The sequence below is a fragment of the Marmota marmota genome, unplaced genomic scaffold, assembly GCF_001458135.2.
Source record: "Marmota marmota marmota unplaced genomic scaffold, marMar, whole genome shotgun sequence".
NCBI classification, from domain to species: domain Eukaryota; kingdom Metazoa; phylum Chordata; class Mammalia; order Rodentia; family Sciuridae; genus Marmota; species Marmota marmota.
In genome coordinates this window covers 10915683-10942256 of record NW_026000153.1, presented here as the reverse complement: position 1 = coordinate 10942256, position 26574 = coordinate 10915683, and the positions used below count along the sequence as shown (strand labels likewise).

The window sequence follows — 26574 nt, the reverse complement described above, 5'->3', positions numbered from 1 at the left end:
CTTGGCTCTCTTTTGGGTAGCTCCACGCATGCAGAACTGTTTTAGACTAAGGTCTATCTTTGTGACAAAATACATTTAATCTGGAGCATAAAGAAAACAAATGAGAGAGCTGTCTTGAGTTTACCAACAGACACTCGGATAGTTACAAAGCTAATGGAGTTAGACTCTTAGGAAAACACATCTGTCAGGATGGACCCATGGGACTGGATGGATGTAAGCAAACCTGCCATGAGTAACTTGAGCTCAAACAACCTGAAGAGCTTTTGGTTGGTGGCATCCCATTGAAGAGATGCACCAGGGCCACTTGTATGTCAGTCAATGTCAGTCACCTAGTTTGATTGCTCTAAATATAGATTTCCATTCTCTATTCTCAAACCAATGAATCAGAATCTTTGCAGTTGAAGATCTAGAAATCTGTACTTTCTTTTTTTTTTTTTAACTCCTTGGGTGATTCATGATGAAGCCATGTTTGTAACCCTTTAATCAGCCTCAATTAAAGTGTGTCAGGTAGTTATGACGATGTGTGAGTTGTGCCATTTATTCCAAATATTTCTCCCAATTCCCTACTGCAGGCTCAAAGAACCTATGGTTGGTGATTAGTTAGGATTAGGCCTGTGCTATCCCCAGTTCCCTGTTTATATGGAAAACCCTCTCCTTAAGGATGTCGTATACAGCTCTGTTCTGGGGCACACCTTGGCAGCTGTTCTATACATCTGGTCCACCCTGGGGGTGGAAAGGGACAAAAGAAGTGGGAGAGGAGAAGAGATTCTTTGAATGGATATGGAATGGAAGGCCAGGAGCAAAAGTTAAAGGACTCCACGACCCATTGGCAGGCAAGAAGAAAACAGAAGATGGGTATTGATTTCTGCTGAACTGACTCCCAGGGCTCTGTGGAGGAGCCAAGTTGTTTCTGCAGACTTTGAAAAATGTTGGCATCAGTGTTCTGCTATCATTGGATGCTAATGATAGATGATGGCTCTGAATGCAGAAAAGGATCTTTCAGCTGTCTCTGCTGTTTTTTGCATGTAACTGAGACCCAATCGATCACCTCCCTGTTTCAGTCTGGCTCTCTTCTCTGCACTCCTTCCAGAATAAAGTGAACACCCTGAGGCTGCCACTGAGAGCAAGAAATAGAACCCTGCCAGCCCCACTATTGTATGTCTCCTCCCAAATGCTGATCTCTGTCTTCCCACAGAGGTGCTCCTATCTGGACTTCTAGAAAAAGTCATTTTATGGCTTTGCTTTTGAGTTTTATGACTTATGTGTGCGTTGCCAAACACAACAGTATAATTTTAGCTAGTGTTGATTTTTATATAAATGGAATTGCATGACATTTCTTGGTGTCTTTCTCCTTTACCCTTACATTATTTCAGAGATATTTTTCACATTGTTGCAAGCAGCTGTGGTTTTTTTAATTTTGTGGTTTTTGTAAAGTATCGCATTGTATTAAATTTACCATAATTTATTAATTCACTCTAGTGTTGATGGGCATCTGGTTTTCATCTAAACTAGGGCTCTTAATAATCAACACTATTATGAATATTCTGTCACATATATTATGATATGCATAATTATACACTCCCATTGGGTGTACATTCAAAATGGAATTTCAAGGTCTCAAGGAATATGCATCCTTATTTTTACAAGTTAATGTTACAAAATAATCCAGAATGGTTATACTAGTTATTTTCCCACCAGCACAAGGTGATACTTTCCAATGTTGCACATTCTCATCAATTCTTGATATTGTCCAAGTTTTTAATCTATGCACCCAATCTGCTGGGTGCATACTTCTATCACATTGCAGTTTACTTACATTTCCCTGATTTTTAAAAATGAGATTAAATAACTTTCTACATGCGTTTTGCCATTTAGATAAGCTCTCTTCTAAAGTAAGATCTTGCCCATATTTTTAATGTCTTCTATCTCTTTCCTACTGATTCACATGAGTATTTATGTATTATATATAGTAGATCTTGGTCAAAAAATACATGCAAATATCACTCTCATTCTATAGTCTATCTTTTTCGTTTTTTAAATGGTGTCCTGATAAAAAAGTTTCTAATTTGAAGTAATCAAATTTATCAATATTTCCTTTTTGATTAGTGGCTTTATGTTTTAGGAGATCTTTTCCTCCCCTGTGATCTTTTTTTTAAAAAATATTTTGTTTTAGTTGTAGTTGGACACAATACCTTTATTTTATTTTTTCTGAGGATCAAACACAACGGCCCACACATGCTAGGCGAGCGCTCTACCCCTGAGCCACCACCCCAGTCCCTCTGTTGTGATATTTTTTATACTATTGTCTTATATTATTTCTTCAAAGTTGTTTTGTCTTTTGTATTGAGATTTATAATCTACCTGGAACCAGTTTTATATATGATTCAATAGACTTTCCTTTAAATTTTTTCCATAAAAACACCCAATTTTCTTAGCACCATGTATTTACATATAAGATATTATAATTAAGCTTATGTGAAGAAAAATTGAAACTTTAGATAAATGGGACAACTTAATATATTAGCTTAAGAAAAAAAATCTGGTAGTATAATAACTACAAAAGAATGTGCCTTCATTAGTGAATTCTACTAACATTCTAGATCAAAGCAGTTCCAATTTTATATACTCTTTGGAAAAATAGAAAAAGGTGACTTTTAAGGTTATTTCTGAGACTAGAAAAACCATAGCACCCAAACTCTACAAAGACATCACAAAAAAATAAAATTGCAAGTCTGTATTGTCATGAAAATTGATACAAACATTCCAAATAAAATATTAGCAACCAAATCTAGCAAAATATAACAAAGCTAACATACATGACAACTGGAAAAGAAAACAATTTCCTCATTCCTCTGTAATGCTACCTCTGAAAAAAATCATATTTTCCTATGCATGGGCATCTTTTTCTCTATTCTCATAAAATTTGCTAAATTGTCTACTTTAGAAAAAATACCACAACTTTCAATAGAATAGCTTCATGACAAATTTTGATATGTGGTCTATCAAACTTTATTATTATTACTATTATTATTATTTGTAATCAAGTACCTTGAGTATTCTTGGCCATTTTCATTCCCATATACATTTTTTAAAGAAATTTATTGGTTGCTCAAAACATTACATTGATCTTGACACATCATATATCATACATTTGTTTCAAATGGGGTATGAATTCTTATTATTCCCCCGTGTACAGATTGCAGAATCACGTTGATTATACAGCCATGTTTATATATACTGCCAAACAAGTGTCTGTTGTATTCTGCTGCCCTTCCTATCCCCTTCTTATCCTGCCTCCCTTCCCCTCCCATATACATTTTAGAATGGCTTTGCCAAGTTCTACGAACAGTCCTTTGGGACTTTGGCACCCGACTGAGTCTTTATAGGTCAATTTGAGAGAAATTGATCAGTTTATGATATTCATTTTCCAAACAATTAATCATGATATATTTATATATTTTATTAGGTTTTCTTTGATTTTTTTAATACTATTATTGTCTCCATAAAGATTTATATCCTTTATGAGCTTTTCCCCCAGAAGCCTCATCTTTTAAGGCTATTATAAAGAACAACTTAAATTGTTTAATTTTTCATTTGTTGCTCTTATGTGGAAATAATACTGATTTTTGTATCCACAACTACTAAACTTCCTGATTGATTCTAGTAATTAATTCTATATATTTGTGTCAATAATGCCAGTTTTTATTATTTATTATCAATCTTCCTACATTTTATCTCATTTTTTTTTTCTGGTTTTACTGCATTGGCTAGCATTTCAGTACATTGTGGATTAAAAGTGTGATACTGGCCTTTTTAAACTCCTTTATTTCAAGTGGAACACCTTCAAAATTTCACCATTAGCTATACTGTTTCTTAAAGATTTTTGTTCATAAATCTAGAGGTTAAAGTTTACGTTTGCAAAAATCTTTCATCATGTCTGGTGATTGAATAATTTTATTAGACACTTTTCCTGTATTTATTAAGTGGATAATGTATTGTTCTTCTCTTATAATCCTTTAATATAATGATTACATGGTTTTCTAATTTTAAGCCCACATTCTACTTTTGGAATGAGTCCAGTTGTCATATATGTTAGCTTTGTTATATTTTGCTAGATTTGGTTACTAATATTTTATTTGGAATTTTTGTATCAATTTTCATGACAATACAGACTTGCAATTTTATTTTCTTGTGATGTCTTTGTAGAGTTGGGGTGCTATGGTTTTTCTAGTCTCAGAAATAATCTTAAAAGTCACCTTTTTTCTATTTTTCTGAAGAGTATATAAAATTGGAACTGCTTTGATCTAGAATGTTAGTAGAATTCACTAATGAAGGCACATTCTTTTGTAGTTATTATACTATCAGATTTTTTTCTTAAGTTAATATATTAAGTTGTCCCACTTATCTATAGTTTTAATTTTTCTTCACATAAGCTTAATTATAATATCATTTTACTATCTCTTTATTGACTCCAAGATCTATAGTGATGTCCTTCAAAAAATGCAGCTTATTTGTTCCTTCTCTCTCTCTCTCTATTTCCTTTTGGCAGTTTTACCAGAGGTTTATTGATTTAATTATTTATCCAAGAACGGAATTATATCTTTGCAGGGCCTTTCTATTATGTTTTTCATTCATTAATTTTACTCCTGCTCTTTTTATTTTCTTCCTCTGCTTCCCTTACTGTGAAATTTTCTAACTTCATGGGATATGTTTATTAATTGATTTGAATCTTTCTTCTTGCCCCTTACATATTGTATCTCACACACACACACACACATTTTACACACACACACACATATATATATATATATATATATATATATTGCCATTATCTTTCAGTACAGTTGTTTTCTGATTTTCATGTTTTCTTCTTTGACAATGCTATTTAGAAACATATTTCCTAATTTCCAAACCCCTAGGATTTTTCTAGTTTTCTCTCTATTCCTCACTTTTAACATAATTGCATTGTGATCAGAAAAACTAGACTGTATGAATTCAATCTTGTTTGATGGCCTAGTGTATGGTCAACTTTTGTAACTGCTTTACATGTGCTTGAAAAAAAGAATGTCTACTCTGGGGTGGCAGGGTGGTGCTCTACCTGTGTTCGTAATGTTAGAACTGTGCACACCCTTCTTACTTTTGGTCTGCTTTAATTAATGGAATTAAGTGTGATAAAATTCCCCATAGTCTGACAACTTTTTAAATAATAGTTTTGGATACCATGTTTTTAAATGCCCAGAAACTTAGAATTACTATTTCATCTTAATAAACTAAACCATTTATCATAATGAATGATCCTTATTTTTCTCTACTGCTTTTTGCCTTTAAATTTATTCATTCTTTGTCATTATCACCTCTTAGTTACTGTTTCCATAGACTGTCTTGATCCAGTCTATTATTTTAAGCTTTCTTTATCCTTATACTTTAGGCATGTCTTTTATGAATAATAGATAGTTGCTGTTTGTTTTTAATCTAGTCTGATGATCATTGATTATTAACTGGACCATGAAATCTTTTTGCATTTGTTATAATTACTAATATACTTGGATAAAACCAATCTTCTTATATATTTCCTATTGGTCTCAATTGTTCTGTGTCTTCTTTCTTTCCTTGCCTTTTTTTTTTTTTTTTTTTTTTTTGGATTCATTGATTTCACTTCAGGAGTCTCCAAGCAGACAGAAAACCATGAGACTAGATGATCCAAGACCTCATCCCTTGAACATTCTATAAGAATGAAATTGCACTTTTATTTTTATTTTTAATATTTATATATGACAGCAGAGTACATTACAATTCTTATTACACAAATAGAGCACAATTTTTCATACCTCTGGTTGTATACAAAGTATACTCACACCAATTTGTGTCTTTATACATGTAATTTGGATAATAATGTCCATCACATTCCACCATCATTTCTAACCCCATACTCCCTCCCTTCCCCTCTCACTTTTAAAGTGTTAACTGAACCAGCCCTGTTGTGGATAATGAATTCTTAAAATGTGATTACAGAGAAATGAGGCATAGGATTTTCATGTTTCCAAAACCAAAAAGGATGGCCCCCTAAAGAGTTAGGGCCAACTCTTTGCAATCAAATGCAATTGAAAAGTCGTAGGGAACACTGATAGCTCTCCATATAAGATGAGGTATATTCAAATCATGATGAAAACAAAATAAAACTGTGGCTGCCAGCAGGTCTCTAACTTATTTTAGAGGATTTTAGAAGATCAGATCACTTCGTTTCCTATTAAAATGCTTTAGTTTTCCTATGTCCACAGCAGACTCAGGCATTTGTGATTGACGTTGTGGATGTAAAAGCAGGAGGCAAGGTCATTTCTGTATGTGTGTATACAGAGTTGTCTGAATGAAACTAGGAAGCAAGCTTAAGCTGCATATTGGTCTGGTTTAAAGAGGACACTTTTTTCTCATGATTAATCACAAATGAAATTCATTAAAATTTATTATAATTTTCTTTGGGAAAAGGAATGGGAGATATGGCTTGATGAAATCCAAGTTCAATTAAATTATGCTTCACATATGCCCTGAAAGAAGAGAAGCTTTTACCATTCATATTTAATTTAGTTCAGTAAAGTGGAGAGACTTATTTTCTATAGTGTGGCTGAGTATATTAAGCACATCTACTCTTGTTATCCTAAATTTCCACCTGTCCCTGAAGCTATGAGATAATGTAACCCTCTTTGACATCTTAGCGTGGGAAGTAAGCACCTTTATTTATATACCATCCACTAGCTTCTTTGGTCCCACTTGGCCATCAAAGGCTATAAAAAGTGACACCATCACCCTAAACTTCTAATTTTCTCTAAGAGCTCAAACTATTTCCTGGGAAATGATGTTTCTCTGAGTTCCTAGTGATAGATAGGGAAATTACACCTCTAAAGGGCAAATGACTAAGCTTTAGTTACTGAGTCATTGGTTTCTTTGGGAGAGAATCCCAGAAGCTCCCTCTCCAGATGGACTTTAAGCCATTGCAATATTAGAGCCTGGATCTTTAAGGGCCCCCAAGATCCTCTGCTCCAGCCTTATTTTGGTCCCATCTTACAGATAAGACAATTGATGCCCAGGGGCATGAAATAATTCTCCCAAGGTCATGAGACTAATGAGTACTATTATTGCCATAATATTTAAATCAGGTTTTCCCAAGCCAAGCAAGTGCATGGAAATGAGGATTCCAGAAGCTCATTAATATAAGGCAATTTTCATTTTAATGGCATCTCATCCTGCAGCAATCTGTCCCATTATCATACTGATCTCCAGTCTTCTCAGGGCATGAGAAACAGAGCATCACAACAGCTATAAATCGCATTCAGAGTTCATAAGATCACAAAGCCCCTCACTGCACCCTCTCTTCAATTTATGAATCTTCTGATGGATGAGGTAGGCATGTGACGTCTTTTGCAGACCAGAACTTGACAGAGATTGAAAGCATCTGTCAAGAGAACCTGGGCCTCCTGTTTTGCTGTCTAGGACACCTGCCAGATTCTGCTCTGTTAATTGACTTCTGTGCAGGCAGCTATTTTAGCAACAATTCTGTAGGTCTTCTGTGGCACATCTTGATTTAAAAGGAAATGTTGAAAAGCACTTCTCAACCACTCAAAGCATCCAGGGTTGCTCAAGTTTAGCTGATTGGACAGAGAAGAATGCAGTCTTCAAAACTGGTGTGTAGACATAAAACTAGATTATTCAGCTTCCTCATGTTCAGAGAATAATTTTCAGAGAGATGGTGTGTCTGATTTCTGTCTAAAAAGATACTTTCCCTAAGGTCAGATGGAATTGAAACGACGATTTATGGAAAAAATTGCCACCATGACCTTAAACATGCAGCCTTTGAGTTGATACCATAATGAGGAATGGAGTGCTATTAAAATATACTGAACATTTTAATGATTCCACTAGCAGTCAGCCAAAAAAAAAAAAAAAGAAAAAAAAAGATTTCAACTCTGGAAGAGAGGATTTTGCCAAGGAGATTTTAATGTCAAGAATGTATGTGAAGCTAAAAATAAGGTTCTCATGTGCATCCCAGAGCCGTGGGTGGGGATGTATACATAATCAAATTTAATTATTCCATTTCCACTTATAGAAAAATCTAAAGGAAAAAAATTAACTTTAAAACATTTAGTCATATTTCACTTGGATTATGCTTATAAATACCAAACTCCAGACCTGTCAAAATAAACCCCACCAGTGCTTCTTGGCAGAGGTGTTAGATAGACAAAGACTACAGCATGCAAAACTGGTAAAGAGCTTACAGAATCGTCATGCCTGGAAAAACCACAGGAACTCAGCTCCTATCTGAAGAGAGGATCGGAGGGCTACAAGGGGTAGAAGTGACCCTGAGTGTGAGCAATGGAATTCAGAGTGACCCAAACACTGGATACAGAGGGAAGAGCCTTCAGAGATACTCAAAGATCCCTGAGTTCCAGGTCTCAGCAATCTGGGGCTGGAGGTGAAGGACCCATGGTTTCCTATCACAATATTTTTCCCATCAGAGAAAATACCCTTACACTTGACCTTGTTATGGAGGGCCAGTAGTTGTGTTCTTTCCATGAATTGCTTGTTGATACAACAGAAGTGTGAGTTTAGCTGCTGCCAATGCATCCACCTGCACACTGAGGACATGCAAAGCACCAGTGTCTGAAAGTAAATTTGTTGGCATTTCAAGGGCAAACTTCTTTTTGGCTACAACCACCAAACCTCCAATCCAAAACTGGGAGATAAAAAGTCTAGTCTTTATTAAGTCTTTTATTTACTTTTAAAATTATCATTAGAAGATTTATGAATAACCTTTTTTCCCCCTTTTGTCCCTTCTGCTTCTGTATCTCCTTGCTTATCCAAACCAGGACCCTGGGGCAGTACCATCTCTGTCCATTGGGTTTGGGTGCGGCCAAAGGGAAGGAGGGCTGGAAATCGCAAGAGAGGAGGAGGAAAGAGTGTCTTTCCTGGTTCCCATGGATAGTTGGTGAGTTGGTTTTGGCTAATACTTGCCATTGCAGATGACACACCCTCATTAGAACATGTATCTTGAACATTCCCAAGTGATGACAGGAGCAGGGTGGAGAAATCGGCTCAGGCTCCTTGCACATGCACAGCTGATTGTGGGGACCTAAAGAGCTCATGAGACTCCGCCTACAACTGCAATTGTCCAAGGGTCTAGATGAATTCTGGCTTGGACAGAATCTGCATCTCATGTCTTTCCGTTCTTTCTCGGCATGTCATTCTAGAGTCTTGTGATCTTTGCTCTCTAGAAAAAGTCAGAATAAAGTAGTAAGGGAAAATAATTTATCCTGATGTAAAGGAAAGTAGAGATACTAAGAGATAATTGTTAATGAAGGATTATTAAAGATCAGACAATGGATAGACCCTTGACAGGTAATATCCTGACATTCCCTCTCCACCACTTGCAGACCTTCGGTCAGCACCAAACCCCAGTGGACAGAAACACTATTGGCCAAGATTTTACACAGGAGGAAACTAAAGTTTTTAGAAGTTTAAAAACTTGTCCAAGATCACACATAGCTATGGGTAAACAATGGCAGGATTTAAACTTCTGTCAGTGGTATTAAGTCCAAACCTTAAACCATTCCACTATTCTATTTCCTATTAATTTCTCTACCTTCTTCCTAGCCTGTGAAGGAAAACAGGTGAAACCCAACAGAATGACAATAGTTATGGAAGGGATTTAATTTTAGCTCTGCTACTAGTTATTCATATAACCTCAGCAAGGCCATTTCATCTGTGAGTCTTACTTTGTTTAGCTCTAAAATAGTAAAGATATTCCATTTCCTGTTACCATGATAGAATTATATTGAAGCAATTCATATAGAGAAACTTTAAACAAAATAAAGACCTTCTAAATGTGTCATGATTAAGGCCGTTATTATAGGAAGTGGTATAGAAGAAAGAGCACTGACTGTATAGCTCAATCTAGGTTAAATCTGTCACATTAGTGGAAATTTTCTGATCTCTCATGTCTCATCTATAAAACAGTGAGTCTGTCACCTGCCTTGGGATGAAGAACACCCATGCTGGAGTCAGAATGTGGTGGCCATCAGTGTGTCTGACCCAGGTAAGAGTACTACTTACTTGCAGGGATAGCAGATGGAGCCGCTGAAAATACAGTAGATGAGGGGGTTGATGGCACTATTCAGTGCTGGCAGGTTCTGAATGATCACGGAGGCATAAAAACGCTCCTTGGTGTCTGGAAGGAGGTTGAAATTGTCCAAAATGTCAAAGAGGAAGTATGGGCTCCAACAGCAGATGAAAGCTGGGGAGAAGTGAACCATTAGGCACCACAGAGGCTACAGCTGAGGGGTCTCTTTTTAGTTGGCCCTTATGGGAGTTTCAACTGGGAGGATTTGGGGCATCTGGAATCTTTCAGAGATGTTTTAGGGCTGTGTATGCAGTTTAGAAAAGTTGTTTGCGTTGATGTTGATGACATGAAAATACCATCCAACTAATAATACCCCTGTCCAAATCAATTGGTGTGTGGAAGACCCTGATTCTGCTTGGCTCCAAATCCTCAAAGAAAATGAGTGAGATGTGGGAATCCAGAGTGTGAGGGTTAATTTTATGTGTCAACTTGACTGGGCCCCTGGCTGCCTAGATATTTGGCTAAACATTATTCTGGATGCATCTCTGAGGCTGTTTTCAGATGAGATTAACACTTGAATCAGTGGACTAAGAAAAGCAGAGTGCCCTCTTTAGGTTGGGTAGGCTTCATTCAATCTCTTGAAGGCTTGAATAGAACAATACAGCTGAGTGACAAACGATTCACTCTCTCTGCTTGACTGTCTTTGAGCTAGGACATTGGTCTTCTACTTCATGCTTGGAGTCACACTGGAACTTAAATCATCTATTCTTTTGTTGTCAGACTTTTGAACTCAGACTTGGATTAGAACTTAGACCACTGTCTCCTGAAACTCTAGCTTATCAACTGCTGATCTTAAGACTTCTTAGCCTTCATAATCATATATATATATATAAATATATATAATCATATATATAAAAATATATATATGATTATATATTTATATATATATATGATTATATATATATATATATATATATATATATATATATATATATATATAATAAAGCAAAATCAATCAATCAATCAATCAATCTATCTATCTCTTCATATTTCCCTAGAGAGCATAGACTAATACAGAGCTACATATTCTGGGGTTTACTGAACACACACGTGTGTTGCCCTACTGTCTGGGTACAGCTTTGCCACTCTTCTCTCCCAAACAACTTTCCCACCCACAAGATTTTTCTAAGAGTAGGAGCAAATGGACTTCTTCAGCCAGCTGGATGCTGGGAAGTTTTTCTTCCATAATTGTTCAAGAGGGATTCTGTAACTTGCTTGGGAGTTTTGAAATAAGGAATTAATTCATGATGATGGCAATGTATTAAATGGGACCCATTCAAACAAAAACAGCAATGAGAATTCTGGACCCTGGGTAGTTAACCCCAGCATTGGCTCAGAAAAGTGGTTCTGGGATATCAAAGGTAAAACTGCATTGTGTGTGTGTGTGTTTGTGTGTGTGTTGAGAGAGAGAGAGAGAGAGATTGTCACAGGGATGCCCATCCTACTGTATACTATAGGCAGCAGCCCAACCAGGAAAAACTTGTTTCATACTCCAAACATTTTTCATATGTCCAACTGGACATTGGTTGGTTTATAATTACCCCCAGGCTAGAAACCCAAATCTCATATATGTACATGGATATTTTTAATAAAAAGTGAATTTTTCAGAAATGTAATTTCCTTGTAAGTGAGAAATGATTAATTCGGAACTTTACCATGGTTTATTTGTCTGCTTAGAAAATCAAGTCACTGACAGCAATACTATATCTTTATGCCTCCATGAAAACACACCTGTATTGGTTTTTATTTGTAGCTATTATGATGTTCAGGTGTAAGCATCTGATTACTTCATTATTCTTCTCATGTAGGTGTGGCCACATAGTGACATGTCAAAATTGGTGTTATTTTATTATAAATTACTTTCTTTCTATTCTTACTTTAGATAATTGTTGGAGTAGTACACTGATTTTTTTTTTAACCATACAAGGCAGAATGTATTATACATGGCATTTTAGGTGATAAAGAGGCATTACAAAGTGTTTGTTACAGAAAGGGCCATTTTGGTCTGCCAACACTCACTGACCCTCTCATGGGCATACCTGCTTGCAGACTGAAAGGATCTTGTAGGGGCTAGAAATATGGTCCCTGATAAAAGGCTTATGGGGTTCTGGAATACATGTATAAACATGCATTTTCCAGCTCAACATCCAGAGAATGTGCATTTGATTCTGATTGGGAAGGCAAAGAGAGCCTTTGATGTACTTCAGAAGCCTCTGAGAAAGGCTTCTCAGGGCCTGGTGAGTGGTATGCACTTTCTCCCCAGTTCCACCTGTGGTGTTGTTTTGTGCCCATATTCTGCTGGCTGAGTTACACTATTTGTGGTCTGTTTGGCATTTTGCAGTTGCATTTTAGAAAGGAGAGATGGGCTGCTCTGGTGATTTGACATGCAGCTAATGCTCTCCTGGAGCTTCTAAGAGCTGCCAGAGGAGCCTGGAGGAGGGTGTTTCAGCTAAATAAAAAGGGGATAGCACAAATCCCTTTTCTTCTTGTGTATCTCGATTCATTTGCTCATTTAACACATATTAATTGAGCAGTGTATGGGGAACCCTATTTTAGTCTTTGCTGATAACAATAATGTAAATAACAAAAGCAGGTCATTGTCCTCATGGATTTATTGCTCCAGCAAGGGAGATAGACAGTAAGTAGTGTAAGTAGTATAAGTAGTAAGTAGTGTGTGTGTGTGTGTGTGTGTGTGTGTGTGTGTGTGTGTGTACATAGAAGTAGGGACCATGAAGAAGTATAGGAACCATGAAGATAAACACGTTAGGGTAAGGCTAGAGGAGGGTTATTTTAAAAGACTTGCCAATAAGGCTGAAGGAAATGTCATCGTTAGGGAACAAACCAAAGTGGGGGAGGAAACCATGCATTCATCCGAAAGGAGAAAATTTCAGACAGGAAGGGGCAAGGTGACTTTATGGAATGTTAAAAATAGAGAGAAAGGAAAGGAAAGGGGCAGAAGACAACACGGAGGAAGGACAGAGAAGATGGCCATAAGGAAAGTATTAGCAGTGACATGGAAGTTAAATATCCAGAAGAAATGGAATGCACTTCTAGCTTACCTTTGCTGTTTTCAGCCCTGGAGGACAGTGTGTATTAAAGGAAGCACCTGAGTTAACAGGGTGATCTTGGCATAAACAGCTAATTAGGTCCTAATCTAATTTACTCCCAAGTTATGCAACACAGAGCTTTAATGGTTGACTTTATTCATAAGGAGAAAGATTAGGAACCAAATGTTGGCCCTTGAAAGAAGCCCAGATGGACTGATGAGTCTCACACATTACTTTCCAAGCAGATAAAGATAGAAGTGCTATACACAAATTCCTTCCTTTTATGGGCTTCCTGCTACTAGTTTGGTTTTGAAACATTTATACGGTTTTGCAATCCAAGGAGGGACATTGCTTACCAAGGATGATGACAATGCTGTACTTGATGGCCTTAATTTTTGCCTTTGAGATGAGCCCTCGATTGTAGCTGGTGCACAGCTTCCCATCTGTAGATATAACAGGTGAATGGTCAACTGGAGTGCTCAAGATGCGGCAATTTCTGTTTCTACCAGTAGAAACTTTGAAGGTTAGACCTGTGGCTTTCAATGGATGGGACCACTTATGTCCTGCTTGCCTATGACTAGAAGGCTTTCCTCAGATAGTTTTAGAGTGAAAATGGCTCAAGGATAGTTTCTGGAAACTGCTCAGTTTGCAACTTAACACAATATGCGAATGCTGTGGGATGCAGACATGGTCAGATGATCTGAATCAGCTGCAGCTGGAATTAGACCATGTGACCAGAGGGGCAGAGACCTTCTCTGTTGGGGGCTGTTCTCTGAGCTCCATGCTATGCCAAGACTCTTGTATATTTGCTTCGGCAACCTGAGCAAAAGTCATTTTGCTAGGACGGTCATTCTAGACCAACTCATTCATCTAACTCAGAAACTTTACTCAACAAAATTCAAGCTCAAAATCTCCCAACAAAAGCTCAAACACAAACAACTGGCATACATCTGAGCTTGAATATAACTTTAATCATATTGGGCTGTCATGTGATAGTAAAACACTTGTGGGAGGGGTGAAATAATAATCCACTACAATATAAGCTAGAGGAGCCCAAGAGTTTTATTTTCTCCATTTCTCGTAATAATGATATGAATATGAAATGATTACTTAACATTAATTTAATGAATCAATAATAACCTCTCATAGACAAGACAGGGGCAAAATATCATGTTCAGAATTCAGAGCAATAAGAGGAGAGAGATGGTAAATTTGGGGGTGAAATGTTGGTCCTGGGTCCTTTGCCTCTGTGAAAAAGATTTTCCTGTTAGAAATTTACCAGCTTATATGGTACCTTCTAAGAAATTTGGAAAAGGTCTCCTTCCTTTGGATGGACACAGACCTGCCCCAGAACATACCTCAGGGAGGGAAGCAGGGAAAAAAAGCTAGCCTCCCTCCCTACATGATTCAACTTGGTGCGATTGAGTTGGACAAAATGGTTCAGCCCTAGCAACAGCCCAGCTCAGAGGCCCAGTCAGCATCTAAGCCAAATGGGGCAAGGCTGTTGTCCACTAGGGAGGCCAACTTCAGTGCTCTGTTGTCCTCACTACATTGTCCAGATTTTATGTTTGAGATGTATTTGAATCCTTGTAGAAACCCTTTAGAAGTTTACTTAGCTTCATTCATTCAATCTGTTCTGCAACCCAACTTAATCCAACAAGCATAGCATGTGTGCCCAGAGGTATGGATTGAATAGAAATCAAAAAGAGTTCGATTTCTCTAGCAACTTTCAATCCAGCAGTAAAGATCACATACTCGCCTCAAGTTGAATGAGAAGAGAGAAGACACCAGCCATGGACAGAGGAGACAGTGGTACCCCCATAGCTATGCCAAGGAGGCTGCATGGAAAATGCAGAGAACATTAAGTCAAATTTGAATGACATGAGAGGGATTCCACAGGAAAGATGGAGGTGCAGGTACAGCACTGGGAGAGATAGGGAAAGCAGAGGGAGCATTCTCAGCCGAGACATGAAACAAGAAAAGTGGAGGATGTATTTGGACCATGATGAGTCATCTTGTTTGGATGTAGCCTGCAAGTGCGTGGGGTTTGAGGGTGCAAAGAAGAACTGAGCTGGGAAGACCTTGAATATCTTTGAAGAAGCCTGTGCCGAATTTCTGAGGCAGCAATTTTCAAACATTTTTGTAGTGTGAATATTTCTTCATTGAAAAGGACACACTATTACAAATGATAACAGGTTTTTAGGTGCAAATAACTAAAATACTTATAATTGATTCTTATTTCTTAAGGCATACCCCACAAGGTCACTCTTATTTATTTATTTATTTATTTATCTATTTATTTATTGTGGTGCTGTGGATTGAACCAGGGCCTGTTCATGTGAAGCAAGCACTTTACCAACTAAGCTATATCCCTAGTCCAAGGCCACTCTTAAATATTGTTAAGGTCTTTAAATTATTCTTTGCATTTCCTAAAACCACAGAACCCAAGCACTGTAAGGCAGCAGATGCTTCAGAAACATTTATAGCAGTGGTTCTCAACTGGGTGTGATTTTGCCTTCCAGAGGACTTGAGCAATGCCTAGACCCAATTTTGGTTGCCACAACTCTGTGTGTGTGTGTGTGCGTGCGTGCATGTGTGTGTGTGTGTCCAGTGGGTAGAAGGGCCAGTAATGCAATTAGACATCCTTCAACATGCAGGACAGTCTCCTCTCCTTCAACAAAGAATTATACAGTACAAATTGTTGAAGGTACGAAGGTTGAGAACCATGATTTCCAGGGTCGTATCTTGGGAGGGACACAGGCTTCAGAGTCATACCTGAATATACACTCCAGCTCCACCAATGACTATCTGTGAATGCTTAGGCAAATAGCCTAAGGTTCCTAGTCTTAATTTCCCCATTTAAAAAATGAATCATAGAACAGTAACCTCACGGAGTTACTTTGAGAATTATAGTAAAATAATGTATTCGGGGTGCCAAGTTTCATGCTGGGATGTCAGTTACTCTGCCAATTGGGATGATGAAGTTTTAACTGCATTTTAGGAGGAATATGAGCTCTCTCTTTATGGAAGAAAACATGAGATATTACTACCTTATACAATGTTATCTGTAGTCAACAGAAAATTACCAGGGTGGGATTATTCCTGTGGGAGACAAAGAAAGATGACAGCAGACCAAATTATATCTTTTTGAAGTGTCTCCACTTGCTGGTCCTAGGTAACAGCTGGGTTCTAAACAGTGTGTAACAGCTGGGTTTTAAAGACATAGTTGGTCATTCCAAAAAGTTTTTGAAAATGACATTTGTGCTCTGAAATCTGTTTAAAATGGAAACTCAAAATACTTTCCACAAGGCTACTAGGTGACAATATAATCAACTACCTTGCTCTCCGACCTGCCAATGAGATCAGTGAAAAGCGTCTTTAATCTGACCACTTCAGGAAATGCAAAGCCCCAGCTTCCAAAGATGGCTCTTCAAAGAGAGCTGAGCTACAAAATGCCTGTAATTCTCCTTTATTGGGAGATAAAAGGATTATTTCTACTGGGGCTTTGCTGTGGAGCTGGAGTGAAAAGCAGTGAAATTCAGCTGTCACTGTGCATTAATGGCTTGGGCAGCCTGGAGGCAGTGGACCTACTAGATTTGAGACTGAAAGGAACACATTATTTAGACTGTTTCGTTCCAGGGTGAATCCCCAGTGGGGTCCCTGCCCCAAATATAGTCTCCAAATGGCCAGTTCCAACTCTGAACTTTCTCCAGGCTTCGGGCCCCTAACTGAGCTGCTGGGAGCCCATTCTTCATGTGGGCTGAACACCTGAAGCTGGAGCCATGGGTCCCTTCGGATTTTAAAGCAGGCAAAAAATCATTCCTGCCAGGTGGGGAGGTCCATCTGTGGGCCTATAGTAAGTGCAAGTGATTTGTTTAGAAACAAGGAAGCCTTACTGGCAATGTTTTAAAATAAGTATGTTTCTTTCCTGTGTTGGAAAATTTGTGTCCTTCAGGTTGATTTAAAAAATTGAATACACTTTCTTAGTAATTTTTCCAGATTACTAAAAGTTTTAAAGTTTAAAATTTATTTTTAATTATTTGTGACTTTTTATTTCCAAATATAAACCTGAATGCTCCCAGAAATCATTAAATTTTTTTTTTGTGTGTGTGCATTTGACCTCCTCTGCTTAGCTGTAGGGGACTGGGCATTTTCTTCCCAGAATTCTTTTGACTTTTTGGTTTCTCTGGTAAACTCAAGGGGGGTGGCGTGGTCTCCAAGTTTTCCAGGATCTTTCCCTGGCCACCACCTGTGCCTCTGTGGTGACCTTATCTGAATCATGCTTTCTACGGTCCCTGCTGTTGCCCTGGGCAGCCCCAGGCCACTCCACCCAGACCTCCCCTTTGTGATCCATCCCCTCTGGAGGGGCTGTGGCTGGGCACCATGTGCTTGGTAGCTGCAGTCACTTCTAAGCCGCCCCTGCAAGTTCCCTTTATTAGAGTTTGTGCCCCTGGGCAGTCGCTTTGCTCTCTGCTCACTGCTCTTGGCCTCAGCTCTGTGTCTGGGTTGTGAATTATTCAGCATCGCTGCTCTTTCCTGGGATACCTGCTCTCAAAGTGCTTCTGCAGGAAACAAGAACATGTCTTCACTCCTCTGTGTTCTGAGGCTTGGGGCTCCTGTAGTAGCCACCTAAGTTCCCAGGGCTTCACAGTCAGCTTTGTCCTCCACAGCTGCTGACAAGAGGCTGGGGTGATTAGGTTGGAGCAGTCTTGGGTGACCCAGAACTTATATCTCCTTTTGACCTTAAGGACCTTGGAGGACTTATTCCACCCCCTGCTTTTTTTTTTCCTCACCAAGTGCCGCCTCTCTCCCCATTAGCTCGATATGCCTGCATATATTTGAACTTTCAGGTTGAATTCCTTTTGAGTTATTTTCCCAAAAAGAGGTTTTCAGCCCAGTGCCAACTGTAGGTCACAGTCAGATCTGAGAAGGTATCTCCTGACGTACCAGTTAGCCATGTCTGCACCTCAGTTCTTAGCTCAGACAAAACCAGGAACCCAGACAAGCCTTTAATAATGCAGAGATGAGTGAGCTGTCCATCAAACCCTTTCCTTCTCCGGGGCATGCAGCTATACTATGTTCCCCAACTGCCTTTTTGGCAAGTTATAGTCATGAGACTAAGTTCTGCTTTAGGGGACTAGGGGAAGAATTGATGTCTCTCCTCCCCAGACCTGACTCCAATAAGCCACAAAAAAACCCTCCACTTTTCACCCCACCCCTGCCTTCTGCATGCAGGTGCTGAGGAATACCTTAAGTAGCCCTTTGTTAAATGTAGCAGAATTTTCACCTACTTGAATTTTTGACTGTATGGAACAATGCCCTTCCCTTTGGCCTTTACTGCCAATTGGAATTTAATTGAGCAAGAGATAAACCTAGGTTTTGTTAAGGGTACTGGTGTTTTGGAGTTGACACAGTTGCTTGCTTGTGTTTTCCTAACTAAAACAGAAACTGGTATCTTACATGCAATGTTGTCTTGATAAAAGTCTAACATGTGGCACTGGCTATGTGGGCAGGCAGCAGGTGGCAAGGACACTGAGACTGGAAGCTGGGACTCTAGCGATCCATTTGTTAGAAGTGCCACATATGATGCCTGGGAAGGCAGACTGTGCCTACTGAGCCTGGATCCCAGGGGGTGAGGTTGTTAAAGTGAATTTTAATAGTGCCTATTGATTTTTACCAGCTGTGTTTAGCAAGGAATTGGGAAAAAGAAATGAACTCAGATAAGAGTTAGTTGGTTTATGAGTAAAAATAAAAGGAGTTTGAGAAAGTCCCCCAATTTGGGATCTTGCAGAATGACAAATGCCAACAGCTTCTAGTCTCCAAAGATCCTGGTTACATACTTTGTGTGGGTCAGGGCAAAATGAAAATGGAAGCAGAACATGAAACCAAACATGAGCCTTTCTCTTGTGTGTGTGTGTGTGTGTGTGTGTGTGTGTACCAGAAATTGAACTCAGGGGCACTCGGCCATTAGTCACATCCCTAGACTTATTTTGTATTTTATTTAGAGACAGGGTCTTGAGTTTCTTAGCACCTTGCTTTTGCTGAGGCTGGTTTTGAACTGGAAGTCCTCCTGCCTCAGCCTCAGCCTCCAGAGCCACTGGGATTACAGGCATGTGCCACCATGCCCAGCATGAGCCTTTCTTAAATGCACAGGATTAAATCTGGCCCTGGTCTCCAAATTAAGCTATAACATTGAGAGATTTTAATTAGAAAATATCCCTTAAGATTTATTCTTAAAGCAAAGATCAGACCAGGGATGTGGCCTCCCACCTATTGTTTCTGATGACCTCCAGCTAGTTTCCATCAAGTTGATGGGTAGGGATTGGTTGAGGAAGCACAGAAAAAAAATTAGATCTGAGAATTTTATTAAGAATAACTTTTTAATTATAGTTTCTAACATGTAAGATCAGAAAGCAAATAGATAAGAGTCTACTAAGTTTTTGAAGAATTATATTTCCAAGGAAACCATAAACCATGAGATTCATATCTTTGCCAATACTTCGAATTATCAGATTTTTACAATTTTACTAATTCCGTGGTAGAAAGTTATTGAGATTTAAACATGTACTTTCCTGAGTACTGATGAAGTGCTGAATCTAATTTTTGGCTATTCCTGTTTCCCTTTGTGCTGATTTTTAAAATGTTTGTCACTAAAAAAATGTTCTTAAAATTGATTTTCAGTAGTTCTTCATATATTCTGCATACTATCTTTTCCCAGGTATATGTGTTGTAAATAACTTCTCCCAGTTCGTGCATTGATAGTTTATGTGTCAACAGAGTCAAATTTATGCATTTTTCCTTTTATAATTCAATGTATCATGTATCTTGTTGAAGAAAACCTCCTTTCCTCAATGTCATAAAGATATTGTCTGCTTTCATTTTGAAAGTCTTCATTTTCACATTTAAGTCTCTAAGTCCCTTGGAATTTGTTTTTGCTTATGGATGGAGGTAAAGATCTGATTTCATTTCTTTAATTATAGTTTCTAGCAATTAATGGGTTTATCTTAAATGTGTTAATGTAGACAGTGACAGAACTCTAACCCACTTTCTAATCTATGCCTTTTTTCCTTCACCCCATTCTGCCTCATTTAATCTGAAACATGCACTTTGGAGACAGCATGGATCACATCACATCTGACAAGCCATAATTGCAAGTCCCAGTCCCATCCAGATATGTTATACTTGGTTTACTCCTTGGGTGAGCCCCCTGCCCCCAAGTCTCCTGCCTCCACGTGGGAAATGTTCTAGTTTATAGGGCATTAAGAGCATGGACATAAGAGCATGCTCATTTTATGAAAGACCATGTGCAAGGTTGGGAAATTGATCCACCTATCACCCTTTACACTTGTTTGGGGGAACGTCTCGAGATCATTTATGAACCAGTTTTGCTTTTTCTTTCAGTCCGCCTTTGAGTGGGAGAAAATAGACATTATTTGTCAGCAAGAAGAATGGTTCCTACATGAAGGATGGCTTGAATTTTGCAGCCAGTGTTTACAAAGTGAGCTTCTGTTCACACTAATCATTGCTAATGTCCTCTTGTTGATGAGCAATAATCCTGGCATGCCAGCACCACTGGAGTTCCTGTTTACCGGCCAACTCCAGTGCTGCTTGGCTGTTATGACAGATAGCAAATCAAGTGAGATCCATTTGTGAAGAAGACACAGAAAACATATGATCTTTTGAGAATACCAGCTGGCCTCATTCCAGAAGGAGGTCACTAATGGTCTTAAAGGATAGAGACAATGAAAAATAGGTGTAACAGAGATGCACAATTACATTAAAGAGTAAAAACTGTAGCATTTCTACCTCCAGGGAGGGCAATGACATAGTGTATTTCAATGGAAAAAAAATCTCTAACCTTCAGTACTGAAGGTCGGGGGAGTCTAACAGTGCAGGTACTGGAAGATGTAGTAAAAGGGAGTCAGGGGGAACTCTGGAGAGAGACAGGACCTCAACCATAGTGAGGAGAGGATTGCTGACAAAGAGGGGGCAAGTAGCTGGCAGCATGTGGAAACTTTCTGTCACCCCAAACCTCCAGAAGCATCAACTCTTCACTCTTTTGAGTTGTCAACTCATGGAAAACAAGGTGGGCTCCAAACTCCGAAGCCACAGGAGTGTAGGGAGTAGAAAGCTGGAGAAGGGGAGTCAGTGAGGTTGTGTGCTCAGAGGGGCAGGCAGGGAGGAGCAGGCCAGCCTGCTGGGATTGTAGAAATCACAGGACAGGGGCTTAAATGAATTTAATTATCTAAAAGTACAGGAGGACCTAGCTGTTTCAGCAAAGTTGGCCCTAAACATACCAGTCATGAGATTTTAAATATATCCAAATAAAAACTTCCGAAAATGAGACAGGGTGGTGCTCTGAAGGCAACAGAAGAGTACCACAGAGGAAAGGCCATGCCAAAGACCTTGAGCTTGGATGTTTAATCAAAAGCAGTTTTCTTTTTTTTTCTTTTAGCCATTTACCATTTCTATTTCTATAATGTTCTTCCTCCTGGGAGGCATCCTAGCCTGATTTAGGCAAGAAAGCATGAGCTCTCTGGTCAATCATGTACATTCCTGGTCATGTCACATGCTACCCATAGAAACAAGCTTAACCTTTAAATCTTTTATCTGGAAAAGACAATCAATAAGACCACCTCCAGTGGTTTGTAGGGAGTAAAGGAGATAATGCACTTCACCTAGTGAAGTGGCTAAGAGTGAAGTGGCTCTCCCTGTCCCTCTGACCTGTGTGTCTGTGTTGCTGGGACACAAGGTCCTAGACTGCCAGCTGCCTGTAGTCAGGAACTTTTCTATGGCCTCATTTGTCATTCCCATTTCTTTGTACCACTCCTGGATGCAGAGCACTGCAGAACTAACTGAACTTCAGAGAAGAACATGAAGACTTACATCTCTACTCATTCTCCTAGGGAAAGAGATACAGATCACCAGTGTCCAGTGACCCTTGTGAATCCTCTTGGTTGGCCCACATCACATGAGAATAAGGAGCTTCTAGGGGAATGCAATAAGCTCCATCTTGGTCCAATGCAGGTGGGTTAACTCCATGTCTGAAAAGAAGAGAACTTATAGGGGGCCAAGTTGAGCCCCTCATTTTAATATCTTGAAGACCAGAGAAGTTGCATGACTTAGCAACTATCACATTATAACAAACATAAAATCAGCAGCCCTTTTTACTCTTTCTGGCCTGTTAGTTTGCTGTGTTTTCTCCAAGGTGGTACCTGAGTCAGGCCCAGGAAACTTGCTTGGGAAGCAGAGCCAGCCTCTAGGTCTCAGAGCTATTTCTTAGGAGGTGTTGCATATCCAGGTTCACTGAAACAAATTTGGGAAGGGTCCTAGCGGGCCATCTCAGGTGCAGACTAGTTTTAAGTTGGTGTGTTGGGGCAGCGAGGAAAACATGTGGACCAATCCTTAGCTGGCTTGGAGCCCAGGATCATTCTTGGACAGATGGCAGATTTACTCATCTCTAAATCCAACAGAAAGGCCCAGCCTCATGTTTGCTAAATGCATGGTGTCTCTCGTTCCTGCATCCTCCAGGGTGCTCCCTGCCTAACCTGAGATTAGAGAGACTCTCAATCTTGGCCCAAAGACTGCTTCTCCCGGTTTTCAGGGGGCCGAGTGGGGAAGACAGTGCCTCCCAGAGACAGCGTTTGGTGGGTTTGATCTGTGAGATAGGTCCTGATATAATTGTGCAGGCTTGTATAAAACCATTCAGGAAACCCCAGCTCATGTTTGTATATCCAGGAAACCCCAGCTCATGTTTGCTAGAGGAAAACCTTTTCAGGGGCAAAATTAGTCACAAACTGGGCGATATGGAGACTTACCCGAGCAGTTAGAAATCACCATCTCCTGGGTTTTGCTTTTAATCCAAATAGTTCGGATCACAATGCCATAGATGATGCTGAAAGGACCAGAGGGAATATTAAAATACCTAGTGGGTCCCTCCTGTTAGGACAAACAGGGTGACTATTACCACTTTCCTGATGATGAGCTCTCAAGCAACCTGCTTTTCACACTTGCTGAAACAGGGAGAACCATAAAAGGTCAGTGGAATGGAGCTGCTTGTATTTTAAGTGAGGAGGTCAGGACCTGGGGAAGTCAAACAATCCAGGTGCTTTGAGGGACAGCTGTGATGAGACTCCAAACACCAGCTTTGCTGTCAGAAAGAACTGGGTCTCCCCTATCATGTACTGGCTGTATGACCTTGACTGTGAACAATTTAGGTGGCCTCTGTGCACTTGCCTCTGCTACTGATGCCTTTGCGAGACCCTCTTCCTTGCATTTGGACAGGACCTGCAACTTGCTTCTGATCAACCCAGTGTGCTGCACGTGATTACATAGGGTGAAGCACCTGCCTTGCTAGTGCCTGTCTCCTTTGCTGGCTTTAAAGAAGCAAGCTACTGAGAATCCTGCTGCCCCAGTGAAATTCATTCTGCTAAAAGCCAGAGGGAACTTGGAAAAGAGCCTTCTCCTGCTGACCCTCTGATGACCCCCGAGTCCTAGTTAAGCACCCGATGACAGCCTTGCCTAAGCAGGGACCCTGTTAAGCCTTGCCCAGACCCTTCACCCACAAAAACTATAGATAACAACGGCATTATTTTAAAGTCAGTAGGTTTGTGATGATTTGTTCCCATAGTAGTAGATAATACACTAAACTTCAGTTGAAAGTTTGTAAAATGGGGTTAATAATACAAACATCTGAGGAACATATATATATATATATATGTATATATAGTGTTTGTGTATACACATATATAATATAAAGAATACACACACACACACACACACACACACACACCCTCTGAGGTGTTTTTTTTTTTTGAGTATAAGAACATTTTTCTATAACTTTTTTAACATTAAATTTGTCAAAGGATGATATTACAGTTTACATACAGTTCTTGGATGTGGTCACATAATTCCTTAATTTAAAATGTACACTTATTTTTTTGACATATCATACATTTGAATCAGATGGGATATAATTTCTCATTTTTCTGAGTGTACAGGTTGCAGAATTACATTGGTCATGCAGTCACATATATAACCATAGCAATAATAATGTCTATTTTATTCTGCTGTCCTTCACACACACACACCCTCTGAGTTTTTTGAGTGTCAAATATGATAGTACTTAAAGTGCCAAGCACCATTTAGTAACTTGAATATAACAACTACTATAACTATAGTAACTACTCTATAACAGCAGAGTCTTGAAAATGTAATTTCTCCATTTTTAGGGTTTTTTTTTTGCCTGTTTTTCACATTATATCATTCACATTCTTGAATGATATCAACTGGGTCTAACAGAATATTAATGATTAACACACATCATCAAAGTTTGCATTCTAAGTCTCCTTTGTTAAATATAAAACCTTAGACTCTTTTTAAATGTTATTTGACATTTCAAGTTTATTTAAGCACCTCAACTAAAAACTTTGAGAGAAAGCACTGCTTTATTTTAAAACTGCATCATCTTTCCTCTTGTGAATCACTAGTTCAAAAAAAGAAAAAGAAAAAGAAAGAAAGAAAGTAAAGAAATCAGAGCTCCAGTTTGTAGTAACTGACAAAGCACTAATTGCTTTTAATGATCTTTAGACTATAGCTTAATTAATGACTGTGCAATGATAGTTGGAGCACACCAGCCCTTACTGCCTCTCCCACTTGCTCAGCAAGCTCCTCTGGGTGCTCCAGGAAAGCTCGGGGTCTTTTTGGAGCTTCCTACTCCTTTTCATATTCCTTCCTAGGGACTTTTCTGGAATTTATATGCCTACATTACAGAAAAAATGGGGAAAAACTTGTGAGTCTATTCTTTACCCGAAGCTGAGTGTTTCTTAGATCAGAGAAACTTGTTTCCAAGGTAAATGAAACTCAAGGTAAGGTTACAACTACCATGAAATGTTAATGGTGTCTGGCAATTAGAACCCTAGTATTTAATTGATCAGTAATTCAAACATTTATTGACCATCAACCCATATGCATAATAAAAAAGTTCAGGAAGGTCCTATGAGTTAGGGATTTTTCTTTTTCTACTTAGGACCAATCAGATAAGTGGAAAGGTAGGGCCAGCCTCACTGTTAGCCAGGCAAACACCTGGTTGCTAGGGTATCCCTTTCAGTTACTGCTCAAACCAAGCTATTTTCTTACAATGTAGCAGACATGCACCACAGAGACACCTGCATAATTTTTGTCTTCTTCTTTCATAGCACTATTCCTTCATTTAACTAATCACTAAGTTTTTTTTTGGGGGGGGGTGGGGTGGGGTTCCAGGAATTGAACTCAGGGGCACTTAACCACTGAGCCATATCCCCAACCATATTTTGAATTTTATTTAGAGACAGGGTCTCACTGAGTTGCTCAGTGCTTCACTTTTGCTGAGTCTGTCTTTGAACTCATGATCTTCCTGCCTCAGCCTCCTGAGCTGCTGGGATTACAGATGTATGCCATCATGCCTAGCCCTAATCACAAATTCTGTGGATTGTCCCTTAAAAATGACTTAATCAAATACACCTTTCTCTCCACCTCTCCTCTTCAGCATTAGGACAAATATTTGCAATCTATCTTTTTTCATTTTGATAACCTCTCTTATTGTGGTAAAATATACATAAAATTTATTATTTTAGTCATTTTTAATGGTGCAGTTCTACAGCCCTAGGAGCATTTACACTATTGTGCAACCATCATTACTACCCATCTCCAGAAAGTATCACCTTCCCCAGCTGAAACTGTCTCCATAAAACACATACACACAAAAATGAAATGTTTTGTGAATTTATGTTTCGTCTTTGCACAGGAGCCAGGCTAATCTCTGCTTAATTCCAATTTCAGTATATGTGTTATCCAAGAAGTGCCCTGATAACTGCTTGCCTCATTATTGCCATATCTTCAATCATCCACACTATGTTGTCACCTCTAATGCCCATGCCACCATCAGAGCTGGAGGTGTAGGATAGAAGACCATTCTTTGGCTCAACCCTCTCCCTAACCCCCGTGGTTCCACTTTCCCAAGAGATGCTATCCAGTCTCTTTAATAGGGCATCCAATCTTTCCACAGCCTACCTGGGCCTTCCTCACCCTCACCATCATCACCTCCTACACCTCCACTCACTGTCTTTTGATATATCTTTTCCCAGGTTGGTCAATCAATGCAAGTAGGCCAACAGATGTACCCCGACTTCATGCTTTAGATGCAGTAGTCTGGATGAATGTGAGTTCCCGTTCTTCCCTTATCTCTGTGCCCACTTTATCCTCTACCTGGAACATATTTTCTTCCTTTTCAAACACATCCTTTACAAATTACTCTTATATGAAAACTTCCTGAGCTGCCTTCCCATGATTATCGGCTTGCCCTTCCTTGGGGCCTCCATG

The 26574-nt window shown here is 39.1% G+C and overlaps 1 protein-coding gene and 1 non-coding gene across 2 annotated transcripts in view; both read right to left on the bottom strand.

Annotated features, from left to right (window-relative positions):
• Nucleotides 1–8180: 8180 nt before the first annotated feature.
• Nucleotides 8181–26574, bottom strand: part of Npsr1 (neuropeptide S receptor 1) — a 179203-nt gene continuing 160809 nt past the window's right edge. Inside the window, exons 7-10 of the mRNA XM_015490366.2 lie at nt 23034–23110; nt 13572–13658; nt 10102–10282; nt 8181–9259 (exon numbers count right to left, since the gene is read on the bottom strand). Of these exons, the coding sequence (XP_015345852.1) occupies nt 9169–9259; nt 10102–10282; nt 13572–13658; nt 23034–23110 (436 nt within the window). The 3' untranslated portion in view covers nt 8181–9168. The remainder of the gene's footprint in view (nt 9260–10101; nt 10283–13571; nt 13659–23033; nt 23111–26574) is intronic.
• LOC125611572 lies at nt 25955–26057 on the bottom strand. Its single transcript, XR_007341782.1, has one exon. It is a non-coding gene; the product is annotated as a U6 spliceosomal RNA (small nuclear RNA).